Source organism: Puma concolor, chromosome A3 (assembly GCF_028749965.1).
Source record: "Puma concolor isolate L17-30 chromosome A3, mPumCon1.1.hap2, whole genome shotgun sequence".
Taxonomy (NCBI): domain Eukaryota; kingdom Metazoa; phylum Chordata; class Mammalia; order Carnivora; family Felidae; genus Puma; species Puma concolor.
The window spans coordinates 32,122,711-32,137,769 of record NC_141669.1 but is presented as its reverse complement, the minus strand read 5'-3'; the positions used below and the strand labels follow the sequence as shown (position 1 = coordinate 32,137,769).

Below are 15,059 nucleotides of genomic sequence, written 5' to 3'. Positions count from 1 at the left end.
GAACTAAATTTATAGATCTCCTCCCACCCCAAAGATCATCACTATTCCCAAAAACCAATATTAGAATCTATTTTATTTCCCTTTATTTACCAAAAGATGGTAGGGTTTCCCTCCCTCCTTTAGAAGAAAAAAAAGATTTCTGAATTACAGTGATTACTATATCCTCATTGAACTGATTATTATAACAAGTATCATTATTTAAAAGAACAATCCCCGATTACATTGTCACCCTAATTTGTTAAATAATCTTTGTTAAGTGCTAGGAAAGATGTTATGAAAAAATCTCAATGTTGCCCAAAGCAAAATGCTACTATAAAGCAATAATAAAAGTACACAAATATATGCATAAAAATATTTTTTTAATCTATAGAAAAATACACATAATTAGTTGTGATATGTTGTTTTCATAAACCTTTCTATTGGTGTAAAAACAAAAGGTTTATATGGGAGTTTAGTTTTATTTATCTCATTTACTTAGTAAAACAGTATGCTACAGGGAAAAGGATCATGGAGAATTATGTCTTGATGATTTCAGAGCTGTACAGCCATCAGAATTAGTTGGAAGCGTGTGGACAAAAGAAGACAAAGAAATTAATTCTCCTAATCTCCTAAAAATGATCCGGCACACCACTAACCTCACTCTGTGGTTTGAGAAGTAAGTGTTACTGACACTCTCGCATTTCGGAGCAGTCAGCTATTATGATTTTAAATGCAATTCTATTTTTATGTGTCTTGCGTCCTTTTTTTGTTCTCTGTCCCTCCTTTCTTTTGCACTGAGTGAATACTTTCCTAATGTAGCACTTTTATTTCATTAATGATTTTTTTCATTATATCTTTTGGGGGGTTTTTCAGTGAATGCTTTAAGGTTTACCAGAGACAGCTTATCAGAATCCACTTCAGATTTCTACTAGCTTAATCCCAGTGATAGAAATGTTCCTCCTGTATAGCTCTGTTCCCTGTCTTCCTTTTTTCTGGCACTACTGTCATACATACTACATATAATTAATGATGCAAATCTAACAATACATGTGGCAATTATTGCTTTCCCCTTTGTTATTTTCTTAGCCCATTACAGCTTTGCTCTTCCCCACCTCCTTTGTCTGGTTATTGGCAATTTATTCTATATGTGTATCTTATAGGCCCAACAATACGTTACGTTCACATTATTTTATACAGTTGCTTTTTAAATCAGTTAAGAGAAGCAATGAGAAAAAAACAGGCATTTATCCTGTCTCCTATAATCACATAATTACTTTTACCGCCGCTCTTTGTTTTCATGGACTGGTGTTAGCATCTGGGGTTCTTTGCTTTCAGCCTGAAGAACTTCCATTACTATCTCTCGTACGGTGGGTTTGCTAGCAACAAATTCTCTCCGTTTCTGTTCACCTGGGAAAGTCTTTATTTTGCCTTCGCTTTTGAACAACAGCTCTGTGTCCAAGTTAATTAATTTTTTCTTCTGGTGGTTCAAAAATTGAGCCCCTTTAGTAAATTTATTTTAAACTATCGTATTTTTCAGTTTGAGTTGCCAGTTGTTATTGCTGTCTTTTATGATACTTTCTTCTGCACATTGTCATTATATCTTTCTTTACTTTTTAAATCATGCCTTCTTTCCTTTAGTTCTGTGAACACATTCATAATGGCTACTTTGAAATCATTTTCTGTTAAATCTGACATCTGGTCCCTCTCACAGGCAATGATTGTTCCCTGCTTTTATTCCCCCGGTGAACGGATCATACAATAGTCCCCCCTTATCCACAGAGGACCCTCACTGGATGCCTGAAACCACAGATAGTACCAAACCCCTTATACTGTTTTTTAATTGTTCATTACTAACAATAACAGAACAGTTATGACAGTATACTGTAACAAAGGTATGTGAATGTGGTCTCTCTCTCAAAATATCTTACTGCACTGTACTCACCCTTCTTGTGATGATGTGAGATGATACAATGCCTACATGATGAGATGAAGTGAGGTGAACGCTTTAGGCACTGTGATATTAGCGGTATGCTACTAAATGACCTCACGACACCTCAAAAGGAAGCTATCTGTGGTACCATAGTTGACTGCTGGGTAACTGAAACTGGGGAAAACAAAACAGCAGATGAGGGGACACTACTGTACTTTCTTGTTTCTTTGCATGCCTGGTAATTCTTTGTTGGACACTTGCTGTTGTAGCAACTTGTGGGTCCTGCCCCTCCGACTCCCCACCACCCAGAGCTTGTTCCTTTAGTGACTAGCTGGATTCTTCTCGACAAGCCTATCCTCCAGCTCCCTCCACACTTAGATGTTAAGCTGAGAAGTTCCTCTTCTGAGAGGTACTGTTTTGGGTATGTCCACGGTCACTCCAAGAAGGCAGCAGGAGAGGTAGTGCTTTCTTTCACTCCTGTCCTGACCACATCCAGCTGTTAAACTCTGCTAATTGCCAGCTGGTTGCTCTATTGTTTTCAGCAATTTCCCTAGTGGTATAAATGGCTCTTCAAACTAATCCAACCAAATTGTGACTCCTTTTAAGGAGTGGTTTCTTAGGTTTCTGATATTTGTTCTGACCCTTGGAAGTCTCGTCCCAGCTCTTATTCCCTGGTTCTCTCCTGCAGACTAGTCAACCAACAATTGTTAGATCCAAGAATCTTACCATTGCCCTGCACCACAACCTTCACTGTTTTGTGTGTGCGTGTGTGTGTGTGTGTGTGTGTGTGTGTGTGTTTTGAGAGAGAGAGAGAGAGCGCGCGTATGCGCGCGCACAAGTGGGGTAGGGGCAGAGAGAAAGAGACAGAGAGAGACACTCAAAGGATCTGGAGCAGGCTCCGTGCTGAGAGAAGTAAGCCCCCTGTGGCTCAAACTCATCAACCATTGAGATCACGACCTGAGCCAAAGTCAGACGCTCAATGGACTGAGCCACCCAGGCACCCCCTTCACTGTTCTTGAAAGCACCTTTAGGTTTAAACTTCTCCAACGGTTTGTTGCAAATGACGAGAGTAGGAGCTGTTTGAGCCTGCACTCTTGTGCTGGTGGCAAATTTCCCTGAAACATTCCTGCTCTAGGAGCTGAGTGCCTGGTTGGAGGTGGTGTGTGAGGTCCTCTTTACTCACCTCTCCTGGCATGGAACCACTGCCTCGGGAACCAGGGAGAGGCTGTCTTCCCAGCATTCTCAGTGTGCCACATTCAGGTGAGAGCCTGTGTTCCATGCAGGAGTTAGGCAGAAGGGAGTCCCCACTTCCCAGCTACACTCACCAGAGATTTAGCCTCAGCCACCGCCAGCTGGGGACTGGAAATGCTGAAATCCTGTTCCTCCAGAGAAGAAAGCCCTCCAGCTGGGAGCTAGGTGGACAGGGAGGCCTGCATTCTCAGCTGAGCTGTCTGGAGTAGACTCTTCCCTCCACTGCCTGGGGTCCTCTGGGAGGAAGGAGGGAGCGGGCTTTGTTCAAAAGCCGTAAACTCTTGCCTCTCTTACTGAATTTCTCTAGTTTTCCCAAATAGATGTTACTTTATTTGCCATTTGCTCTTAGAGCCATTTCCAGAGACTTTAAATGTTGGGGAAGATGATATTAATCATGATTATGTTTTTCTTCATATATATACTCTTCACTAGTTTCACTGAGGAGTGGGTAAGCAGACCTGCTTATACGGTCATGTCAGCAATCTAGAATCTCAATGCAATTTTATAGTTGGGGCCACAGATTGGCATTATGTATGTCAGCCATATTTTTTTGAGTAAAAACACTATGACTAGTTGACTAATATTTTGTAAGGGTGATATGAGGTTCCTATTGGAATTATCAGAACAGGAGGCCAGTGACATAGGGAATGACTAAAACCTATGCTACAATGTGGATAAAGACTTAAAAGCAATTCCTAAAGAGAAATAAGCATTCCAAGTCACTTATGTTATTATTTCTTAGCCTGTAAACAGTAAAACTTTACCATTTGCCCTCTAAATGTTGCTTCCTGATTTCTTCATTATCAAATTAAATAATTTCACTTAAATATGCAGAAGACCTTTTCTATCATAATAATTAAAATTTGTGTCTGTAAAGGAGAAACATAACTGATGAAATAGACCATTTTTATTTCTGTCCTGTTTTTTAATAGATGACTGAAAAGGCCATTTCCTGCACTTTTTCCTTTTTCTTTAAATTACTGTAAGAACATTTAACATGAGAGGTACCCTTTTAACGGATGTTTTCCACTGTGCAATACAGAATTTTAGTTATATAAATTATTAATTTATAGGCATAATGTTGTATAGCAGATCTCTGGAATTTATTCACCTTGCATAACTGAACTTTTATACATGCTAATTGGTAACTCCCTATTTTCCCCTCTCCCTGACTCCTGGCGATCACCATTCTATGCTTCTATAATTGTGACTATTTTAGATACCTCGTAGGTGTAGAATCATGCAGTATTCATCCTTCTGTGACTGGCTTATTTCACTTAGAATAATGTCTTCAGTGTTCATCAGTGTTGTCACATATTGCAGGCTTTTCTTCTTTTTTAAAGCTGAGTAATACTCCATTGTGTGCATGTACCACATTTTCTTTATCCATTCATCCATAGATGGGCATTTGGTTTGTTTCCGCATCTTGGCTATTGTGAAAAAACACTGCAACGAACATGGAGTGCTAATATCTCCTTGAGACCCTGCTTTTGAATAAATAACCAAAAGTGGGATTGGTGGATCAATCATACAATAGCTCTACTTTTAATCTTTGAGGAACCTCCATACAGTTTTCCATAGTGGCTGTATCATTTGCATTCCCCCCACCAGCAGTACACAGGGGTTCCAACTTCTGCCTTTTCAGTGTGAGAGATTTCGTGTCCGTTTGCTACGGTGGCTCTTAGTCATGGACGTATATTAGAATTGGAGTCACCTATGGATAAATCACCCCAGACTTACCTGGTTGTTACAGAAACTCCACACGTGATGACAATTTGTATACCTAGGTAATGTCAACTGAAGTAGTCAAATACAAGATGTAAATATATTATACTTGTATTATACCCTTTTAAATGTCCAGCTAACTAGTTAGCCAGTATATGATGTATTTGTAGAGATCTAGCTAATGCTTTAAACATGTAAACATGTTATGTTTAATTTGATAGCAAATTTGATTTTATGTTTATTTTGATAGTTTTGCAACAGTTTTTTTCTTAGTGTCAGGTTATCCTCATCAGAAAATAACGTAATTTTCACCTTTACAATTTTAAAAATGTTTAATATTGATTTATATTTATTTTCTCTTTTGTGTATTGTTTTTCTTAGATTATACATTATTTTATATTACGTTATTAAAAACCAAGTTTAAAATGCCTTTTTCTTTACTGGTGATTAGTAAATTTAAGATTCTCTCTAATATTAGAGAGTAAATGCTCACTGAGGAATTTTCTCTTTTTGAACCGAGTATGCTTTCTTTTAGCTATTTATTGGTATATTAGCTGTATACCTTCCAAAGATTCTTGGTATTTAAATGTAAAGTGCCTTTGATTTTTTTTCTCTTTATTAGTAATTAAAAAAATTTTATTCTTAATTATGGTAAAATACTTTCATTGACTTTTTAACATCACAATGTTTTTGTGAAGAGCCATTCCTAGAAATGTAGCTAATTATTTCAAAGAAAGAAAACATGATCACCAAAATCTCGAAATTAGGTGAAGAATAGGAGACACAGAATTCTTGAGTTCCAGAATAAATTCCCTTAGGACACACCCACATCCCGAAGACCAGCAGACGGTCAACAAGATGTTAGTCTCACCAGTTAATTCTAATACAGCAGGAAAATGATTGACTGGTGGCTGTGTCCGTGTGAAAACCAGTGAAGAGCACCTTGCCTGACTGGAGCACCGCTTCGCGATCCAGTCTCCTGCTCTTTACCTGTCGTTCTGAATATAGATCCTCTGGGGTTACTTGATAACCGCACCCCCCCACACACACATTATTTTATTTACTAAATTCCTTAAAGCATATCTTTGTTGGGGAAACTATAGATTATTTAATTCATTTTTTTGTCTTTGGTTCCCAGATGTATTGTAGAAACTGAAAACTTAGAAGAAAGAGTAGCTGTGGTGAGTCGAATAATTGAGATTCTACAAGTCTTTCAAGAGCTGAACAATTTCAATGGTGTCCTTGAGGTTGTCAGTGCTATGAACTCATCTCCTGTTTACAGACTAGACCACACATTTGAGGTAGGTTCGTCTAGTCATTTTGTAAATGAAGAATCAGGATTTTTAAGAATCATGGTCTTTAATTGTTAAGCGCCTCATCTGTGTTTTCAGTGACAGTTTAAAAGCTGGAATTGTCTCAATTCCACTATATTTGTATTTGTATTGAACTGGTTGCACTTTTAAAATTAGGAATTCTCGTTAAAATGCTTTCACGGGCCCTAGCCTAGGTGACGAGAAGAAAAACCTTTCAGCACTTAATTTTTGTATAACATAAAATCAGATACTCTCGTAATTGTATAAGGAATGGCAAGATAAACTAGATTTCACTCACACACCACACTCTTGCAATTTGTTCTGGGGTCCATGAAGATAGTGTCTTGATGTGGTTATTCTTAGAATCAAACTGATACCGTTGTGTTTGGGCTTTATTCTTAGCCTGGCATTTTGGGGCAAAACCTATGCTTCCTTTTATAAACTCACACTCCCTAAATTTTTTTTTTTTTTTTTTTACTGTAGCAAATACCAAGTCGCCAAAAGAAAATTTTAGAAGAAGCTCATGAATTAAGCGAAGATCATTATAAGAAATATTTGGCAAAACTCAGGTCTATTAATCCACCGTGTGTGCCTTTCTTTGGTAAGCATTTCTTGAATTTTTTTGTGTTTCTGGATAAAACAAGATACTTATTTCATTAAATGACTGAATATACATATGTGTAATATAGCAGCAGAAAATACTTATTTAATAAATACCTAGCACCTGAGTCACCTTAGAATTTTACTCTCTTTATTAGGACTTTTTAAGATCACACCCAACATATACATTCCATTTTTTATTTCCATCTGGGGCAGCTGTTTGATATCATTTAATGCTTCTTTGTGCTTTATATTCATAGAAATCTTTTTTTGTTGAATTTTGATAAACCATACATTCTACAGAAGAGGTTTGGCCTTGGTCATTTATATTTATAATCACGTTTCTTGTAAACAGTTTCACATAGCTAAAAATCATACTGCATGCATTCTTGAACCCACACCTTCTATACATCAAAATTTTACCTGCCATTTTTTCTTTCCCTTCTCACCAGAGGAAGGAAGTACCCTTTCCTTCCTTTTAAAGCTGAAACATGTACCATCCAAATCTTCACCCTTCATACAGGTTCTTCTATCTTATTCCATCATTTATTTCCTATATTTCATATCTTCAATATCTCTTTCACAACTGGTTTCTTTTTTTTTTTTTTTTCTGTTTGTATATATGCTCTGATGATTCTTCCTCTGAATGCTTACAAATATCATGCCTATTACACATATTATGGTTTAGGTTTTTTAGTAAGTGGTATATTTCCTTCTAGCCATTTTCTCATCTATAGCTATATATTTTCCATATAGCTTTAAGTTATACTGTCCTGATATTCTTTCAATTAACATCATGCAGTTATCACAAAAGCCTGTTTTTGTTTGAGCTTTATAACCAACCACTTTTGTATTTATTTCTCATCTTTTTGCCATGCACATTGTATATAGTCATAAGTATATGACATGTACACATTATTTACTTTCACTTACCATATCTTAAACTTATTGTTGTGTTTTATCAGTCTTCATAATATCATTTAAAATGGCTACATAATAGTCTCTAAAGTTGGTATGACAGTTTATTTAGCTATTACTCTATGATTAGATACATAGTTTCCAGCTTTTTTGTTTTCCTAAATGTGATCAATATCATCATATTTATACCTTTTATCTATATTTGAAAATATTTCCTTGAGCTAGATAACCAATCTATCTAGATACTTTATATCTAGCTGGGAATTTCTTGAGGTAGATATTTTACCAATCTGCTTTTTTATTTTTATTCTTTGATATACCATATTTTAAAATTCTGTAATCTGCCCATCTTCCCCATTATGATTGCTCTTGTTTCTGGCCTTAGAAAGCTCTCCAGTCTAACAATTTAATATTTCAATCATATTTTCTTCTAGCTTAATAATGTGACTTCTAAAAATCATATTTAAGTCTATTTAATCAAAGTCTCTTTTAGATATCATATGAAATCTTCAAATTTATTTCTCCACTAAATTGTTTACTTGTTGACCTGAGTATACTGAATAATTTTCTTTACCCCATTTATATATGGTACCTCCTTTAATAAATATTTTTTCCCATTAACTTATTCTATTAGTTCCCCAGTTTTAATGACTGGCACTTTACAATCTGTGATTCTCAACCAGGGGTAATTTTTGCCCCCCCCCCCCCAACCCTTAGCAATGTCCAGAGACATTCATTATTATTCTAATTGGGAGGTGCTAGAGGCTTCTATGGGATAGAGGGCAGGAATGTTGCTAACATCCTCCAGTGCACTGGACAGCCCCCTGACGACAAAAGAATTATCCAGTCCAAAAGGTCAATAATGCCAAGGCGGAGAAACCTTGCTTTATAGTGTTTTCATATATGATAAAGTTGGTTCGTCAATGCTGCTTCAGTATTTTCTTTACTAGTTTTGTCTCTTTATTTTTCCAAATGCACTTTATAATGGGAGAGGGTGTAATTCCCCAAAATACAGTTGGAACAGCCTATCAATTAATTAGGAAAGAACACTGATGATAGATACTTTTGGTTGTGAATGATCTTCATTTTTTAATAGTCAATTACGCTTAATTCTAAGAATTTTTTTTTAATGTTTACTTATCTTTGAGAGAGGGAGAGACAGTGCGAGCAGGGAAGGGGCTGAGAGAGAGGGGGAGACAGAATCTGGAGCAGGCTCCAGGCTCTGAGCTGTCAGCACAGAGCCCAATGTGGGGCTCAAACTCACAAACCGGGAGATCGTTACCTGAGTTGAAGTCGGACGCTTAGCTGACTGATTCTAAGAAGTTTTGATTTCCTTGGATTTGCTAAATATTTGATTATGTCTCTTCCTTTCGTCTTATTTCTGTGCTATGCGTTACAGCATTGGTCATACCTTCCCACACAAAGATTAAACAATAATGACAAAAATAAGTATCTCTGTTTTCATCTCCGTTGCAGCGGGAATAAGGGTGATTCTGCTCTTTGCTCGATTAGATGCTTTTTGTTATGTTAAAGTTTCTTTTCATAGTTATCTTCTGTATCTTCTGTGTTTTTGTTAGCAGTATACATTTACTTTTATAGTTGCCATCTTAGTGAGAGAAAGATGTTTTTTTTTTGTTTAGCAAATTAAAATTACAGATTTACTAATACCAAACTTTCCTATTTGCTGATATTAAAACTTATTTATTCATGGTAGTTTGATCTTTTTTTTTTTTTTTAATTTTTTTTCAACGTTTTTTATTTATTTTTGGGACAGAGAGAGACAGAGCATGAACGGGGGAGGGGCAGAGAGAGAGGGAGACACAGAATCGGAAACAGGCTCCAGGCTCCGAGCCATCAGCCCAGAGCCTGACGTGGGGCTCGAACTCCCGGACCGTGAGATCGTGACCTGGCTGAAGTCGGACGCTTAACCGACTGCGCCACCCAGGCGCCCCGGTAGTTTGATCTTTTAAATGCACAAATGAATTCTATTCATTATCATTTTATTTAGGGTTTTTGTATCCATCTACATAAACGAGATTGATCTGTGATTTTTTTTCTTTTTGTGCTATATTTATCAGCTTTTGTTATTATAGTTGTATTTGCCTTGTAACATGAGTTAAGTAGCTTTCCATCTTACTCTATTCTGGAATATCATGAAATGATCTAGCCTTTAAACTTTGAAATATTCCAATAGAAAAACCCATCTGGGCCTGGAATCTTTTGTAGGATGTAATTCTTTAGTAACGTTTTCATTTGTTCCTTAGTTTTTTTTCTATTTCTATTTTCTGATACACAATTGTCTAATTTAATTATTTTTAAAATACTAGTATTCAGTTATAGCCTCAAAAGCATTATTTTTTAAAATTGTTCCTATTTGCAATATGTTTTTCCCGTTTGTTTTTACTTGTTTTACTTTGCTTACTTCAAAAAGATAAAATCTTAAACTTAATTACTCTCTGATTTTGTTGGTTTTTTTTAAATTTTTTTAATGTTTGTTTATTTTTGAGAGAGACAGAGCGTGAGTGGTGGGGGGCAGAGAGAGAGGGAGACACAGAATCTGAAGCCGGCTCCAGGCTCTGAGCTGTCAGCACAGAGCCCAACATGGGGTTTGAACTCACAAACCACGAGATCATGACCTGAGCCAAAGTTGGACACTTGACCGACCGAGCCACCCGGTGCCCCATCTGGTTTTGTTTTTTATATCATGTATTACCTTTTATCATTACTAATTTATTGTCTTCCTGAGAACTTTTTGCCCCCTACATTCTTGATAAAACTATTTTATTTTCTCTTTATGGTAAAACATTTTCTTTTTAATTATAAAAGTACAGATTCAGTCAGATTTAATTTTAAAAGTGGAATGTATCCTACATAAGATCTTATAAGTTAGAAATGATATACCTATCTGGGCACTACAGAAGATGCACAGACCTTCCACACCTCATAGAGGAGAGAGTGTAAAGACAATTTTGATAAGGAGTAAAGAAACAATTCAAAAATAATTTACAAAAAGAGAATCAGGAGCCAGATGCATTTAAAGTCTATGTATTTTAAGCATGGTGAGTATGGTGCCAGTTCATACAAGGGACCTGGGTAGGCCTGATGTTCATTTCATTCAGTCAGTCAACAAGTATTTCTTGAGTACCTGTGAAGTATCAGGGACTATGTCAGGTGCTTAGAAAAAGTGAAAAATACATAGTCCTTCAGTGTGTTCACTGAACTTACAGTCACACTACTTGTGATATCCTACTGCTTCTGGTACAAAGAGGTAAAAAGAAATTTCAGGGCCCGTTCGCCCGACTCACTGTTTGGCCCCTGCGACCCCATCACCCTGATCGGTGAGCATTTGTTCCCACAGACTGAACCCTTTAAAGTACTCTCCCTCCCAAATGTATGACGTACCATAACTGGTCTTCATAACATGTTGTTACAAGAAGAAAAGAAGTTTCAGGTCTGAAATCACAGAGTATGATTCTGTGTTTTAAGCTTGGCCATGTGATCTGGTGACTGGACACAAACATGCAGGCAGTTTGCTAGGAACGGACAGCGCACCTGCCAGCTCTTTACCCTTTTCTGCCTGTTTTCCTGCCTGTTGAGCCTCTTCTCTTCTAAGGGAGGGCCCCTCAGCTGTCCCTGGTCTGTTCTGCTCTAGGAAGGTTTTTGCTGTTCCCAGGTTTTCAGTTCACGGGATTAGCCACACAGCCTATAATGGTTCTGACCCGAGAATAGAGCCAGATGTTATTTTATTGCTCCTTCTTAATTCTGTCTCTTCTGTATGGTGGTTTGGAGAAACTCCTTCCAGATTCTTATCCTTAATGCTGGACACTGGTTTTTTGGATTTTTTTTCCCCCTCTCTATGGGAGGACCAGTGGTAGTATCTGATTCTTTTACTTCCTCTGTCATCTTACCAGAATTCTCATTCGGGTCTTTTGCTGGTACCACACCATTTACAGAATAAAAGTCAGGCAACTTCTTCCAAGGCTACCCCAGACTATGGGTCCACATCCCAATTTTTCTCCATATAATAAAATGTTCTACTCGTAGGTAAAGTGGACATATACAGGCAAACTAACATTTCCTCTAAGGTAAAAGGATGTAGATTCTTCCTTCAACCAAGCCTCACCTCTCTTCTCAAACATCCAAGCCTGTAGCATTGGCTTTGTTCTTTCCTTTCACACAGCTCTAGTTTTGCATCCTCCTTCTGTTTCTTGTCAATCTGCTTCATCTCCACTCTTATTTCCCGCCATTTTAGAACTGACTGTATGTCTCTTGCATCCTGATCTATTCTTCAAATGCTTTCTCTTCTATTCTGAAATAATGTGCTTCTTTTTATTCATTCAGAAGCATTGCTGAATGTCTCTGTGTTCCAGGCCCAGGGCTAGGTGTAATGAATCAAGAGACAAAACAGAGCCTTCCCTCAATAAGCTCTCTTGAAAGAGCAGAAGAATAAATTACAGTACCATACGCAGTAAATGTAATGCTGCATCGTAGAAATGTGTAGGTTGGAGATGAACAAAGTGCTACGGGAACCTAGAACCCTGAGGAGCCACTTTTTCCTGGAAAGGCTGGGAAAGGCATTAGCAAAAACATGAAACCTCATCCCTCTTCATTATTTATGTCATAATGCTTTGCTTTTGCTCTCCCCAGACAGCTGTCACCAGAGCAGGGTATGTAAAATGATCTATTGAAAAAAATTAAGCTTTAACAGTATATAATATTCAGGTCTTTGTATATACTTATACTAAATTTTTTTTCAAAAATTTATATATATATATACACACACATATATATATACACACATATATATGTATATATATATATATATATACACACATATATATACATATAGAGAGAGAGAGAGAAGGGGGGGAGGGAGAGAGAGAGGATCCATGTTTAAACATTTGTTACTGATGGAAGTGTATGATCAACAAAATTTGGACACCCTCTCTTTGGTCACTTATTCTTCTTTTAATTAGCCATTATATATGTCATAAGATAATTTCCACATTTTACCCTGAGCTCTTTTAAAATGCTACTTATAAGCATTTTCACAACTTCATTCAAGTATACTTTCAACACACACAACATCCCATAACTTAGTGCCCTCCATCTTCCCAGTGGCAGTCATTACACCACCACCCATTCAGTCCCTCAGGCACAAAGCTGAGAATCTTCTTTCTCAGCCCCCACCCTCTGCCCAAAACAGTTAATCAGTTGTTGTGGAGTCTACCCCTTAAATACGTGTGCATTCCACTCTATCCCTGTGGACCCTAAGATAGCCCCCATCATTTCAACAGGGCTACGTTCATCCTGCTAACTGATCATCCTGCTTCCCATCTTAACTCCTTCTAACCCATTTAGCTTCATAGTCCAGCCAGAGTAATCCTTCTAGAATGCAAAGATGCTAATAATGTCCTAACTATTGAATACAAATTAAGCTCTTTAAAAAAGCCTCTTCATGATCCAATCCAGGTACTGCTATCCACAAACTCTTCATAGTTGGGCATTCAATGTGTGACCAGTAATGAAAAGTTGATTCCAGCTGCCCTTAAATATGTGTACTGTACGGGCACGTTTGTCAGACTGAACATTGAGCTAAGTGCATCACGCAACTTAGCGTAGTGGAGAATGTAACTGGCTGCAAGTAAAAGAGCCAAGTGACAGGCAGATGTGGAAAATAAAAAGCCTGAGCATTTTAGAACACATCGTAAATTTGACTCACGAATGTACAATCAAGAGTAGCCTAGGTGCTAGGAAATAGCCAACTAAGACACTTAAAAACTGGATACTTTTTAGAACCAAACAGGCATGGATGTCTATCATATTTCATTATTGCTGACTTATTCACTGACTTTGAGTCATTTATCTTTACAAGAATGAGGGCAAATATTCAAGTAGTTGAAAGTAGGCCTCTACCACAAAAGCCTTTGGACCCACTTGACTAGGATTAGAACCTAAGCGTCTGTTACTTTGTTCGTTCCTCTCCTCATCCTGTGCACAACCTGCAGTGACGGAGGACCAGAACCACTGATGCCTTGCCCGCGTCTGTCCTTGCAGCCTGCACCCTTCCTGAGCCCATACACCAAAGCCCTGTGGTCTGGCCGTACTAACCAACGTACTGTCTCCGAGTATGCCTTCTGAGCTTCGTCGCAAACCAGCGCCTTCTAACACATAGGTGCTTTGCCTAGAATCCCCTTCCAGCTTACTCTGCTCATTTGACTTCGCTCATTGTTAGAGACTTTTTAGGCATCACTTCATCTGTGATGCTTTTTCTATTCACACCAATCCAAGGCAGAGTTAGGCACACATCCTCAGCGGCCTCACAGCATCTTATGCATTACTCTAATGCAGTACTGACCAAATTGTACTGTAGCCCACGTTCAAAGCTTTGAACTCCTTAAGATCAGGGACTGTGTGTCTTGTTCATCTCTGTATCTGTGGTACTAAGACAGTGCTGGGCATACAGCGGAGACTCAGTCCTTGTGTACTGAGTGAATGAACTCAGGTACTCATACATTCCCTTTTCTTCAGTGGAAAGTACTTTAGGGGAAGACGCAGAAGCCTAAGAGACCAGGCCAAGAATAGCAACAATAGCATCAACAATCACAACCGTAGCTAATTAAGCATTTACTTTAGTCAGACCTTATTCTAAGCCTGTACATACATTTACTCACTTATTTCTCACAACAACCCTGCTATCCTCATTTTACAGATGAGAAAACCAAGGCATAGAGAAGTTAAGCAACTTGCACAAGACCACACAAGTAGAGTGCAGCAGAGTTGGCTCCAGAACCTTTATGCTAGAACAGAAAGGAATTCAGGTGCTCCTGGAACCACAGGGCTGTGTACAGAATGAGAACGCCTGTTCCCTGGTTCCTTCTCCTCCTCACTCAGCGCTCAGCCTGCAGTGACGGGGAAACTGGAGCTCATTTTCGACATTGCCACTAAATCTAAAAGTGCTGAAGATCAGAATAGAAATAAATTCTATGCAGTGCTGTGTTTGCTAGGCTTGCAGAGCCTTCCACACTCCCATGAGCAAGCCTATCCAAGCGGTACTGCCTCCGAATTACAAATCCTTAGCAACCTTTGAATAAGCAGAAAGTATGATCCTCTGAATTTAACATTTTCCTCTTTGGCCAGAAATACGTGTTATTAAGTGATGGGTTATTCTTAAAATTCCTTTAACAGAATGGTGACTTATGTCAAATACCGTGTGGTTTTGGAGGTATGGAAAATTGGGGAGTCCTCCTGATAAAACTCTTAAATTTCGTTAAACTTGGTCCCCCTTTTTCTTGGGTATTTATAAAACTTAAATATCACAGAATAATTTGATACTTACAAAA

The 15,059-nt window shown here is 37.9% G+C and overlaps 2 protein-coding genes across 5 annotated transcripts in view; one reads left to right on the top strand and one right to left on the bottom strand.

The window, feature by feature from the left end:
• ARHGEF33 (Rho guanine nucleotide exchange factor 33) overlaps positions 1 to 15,059 on the bottom strand; it is a 118,745-nt gene that overhangs the window by 5,170 nt on the left and 98,516 nt on the right. The window contains exon 19 of one of the 2 annotated variants that reach the window (XM_086700423.1): positions 10,746 to 10,861. The exons of the other annotated variant lie outside the window; for it this stretch is intronic. Coding sequence (XP_086556549.1) covers positions 10,840 to 10,861 — 22 coding nt within the window. The 3' untranslated portion in view covers positions 10,746 to 10,839. Of the gene's footprint in view, positions 1 to 10,745; positions 10,862 to 15,059 lie in introns of those variants that run through there. 2 annotated transcript variants of the gene reach the window in all.
• Positions 1 to 15,059, top strand: part of SOS1 (SOS Ras/Rac guanine nucleotide exchange factor 1) — a 151,166-nt gene that overhangs the window by 120,251 nt on the left and 15,856 nt on the right. For all 3 annotated transcript variants that reach the window (XM_086700412.1, XM_086700411.1, XM_086700410.1), the window contains 3 exons: positions 536 to 655; positions 6,024 to 6,186; positions 6,682 to 6,799. In XM_086700412.1, coding sequence (XP_086556538.1) covers positions 536 to 655; positions 6,024 to 6,186; positions 6,682 to 6,799 — 401 coding nt within the window. The remainder of the gene's footprint in view (positions 1 to 535; positions 656 to 6,023; positions 6,187 to 6,681; positions 6,800 to 15,059) is intronic.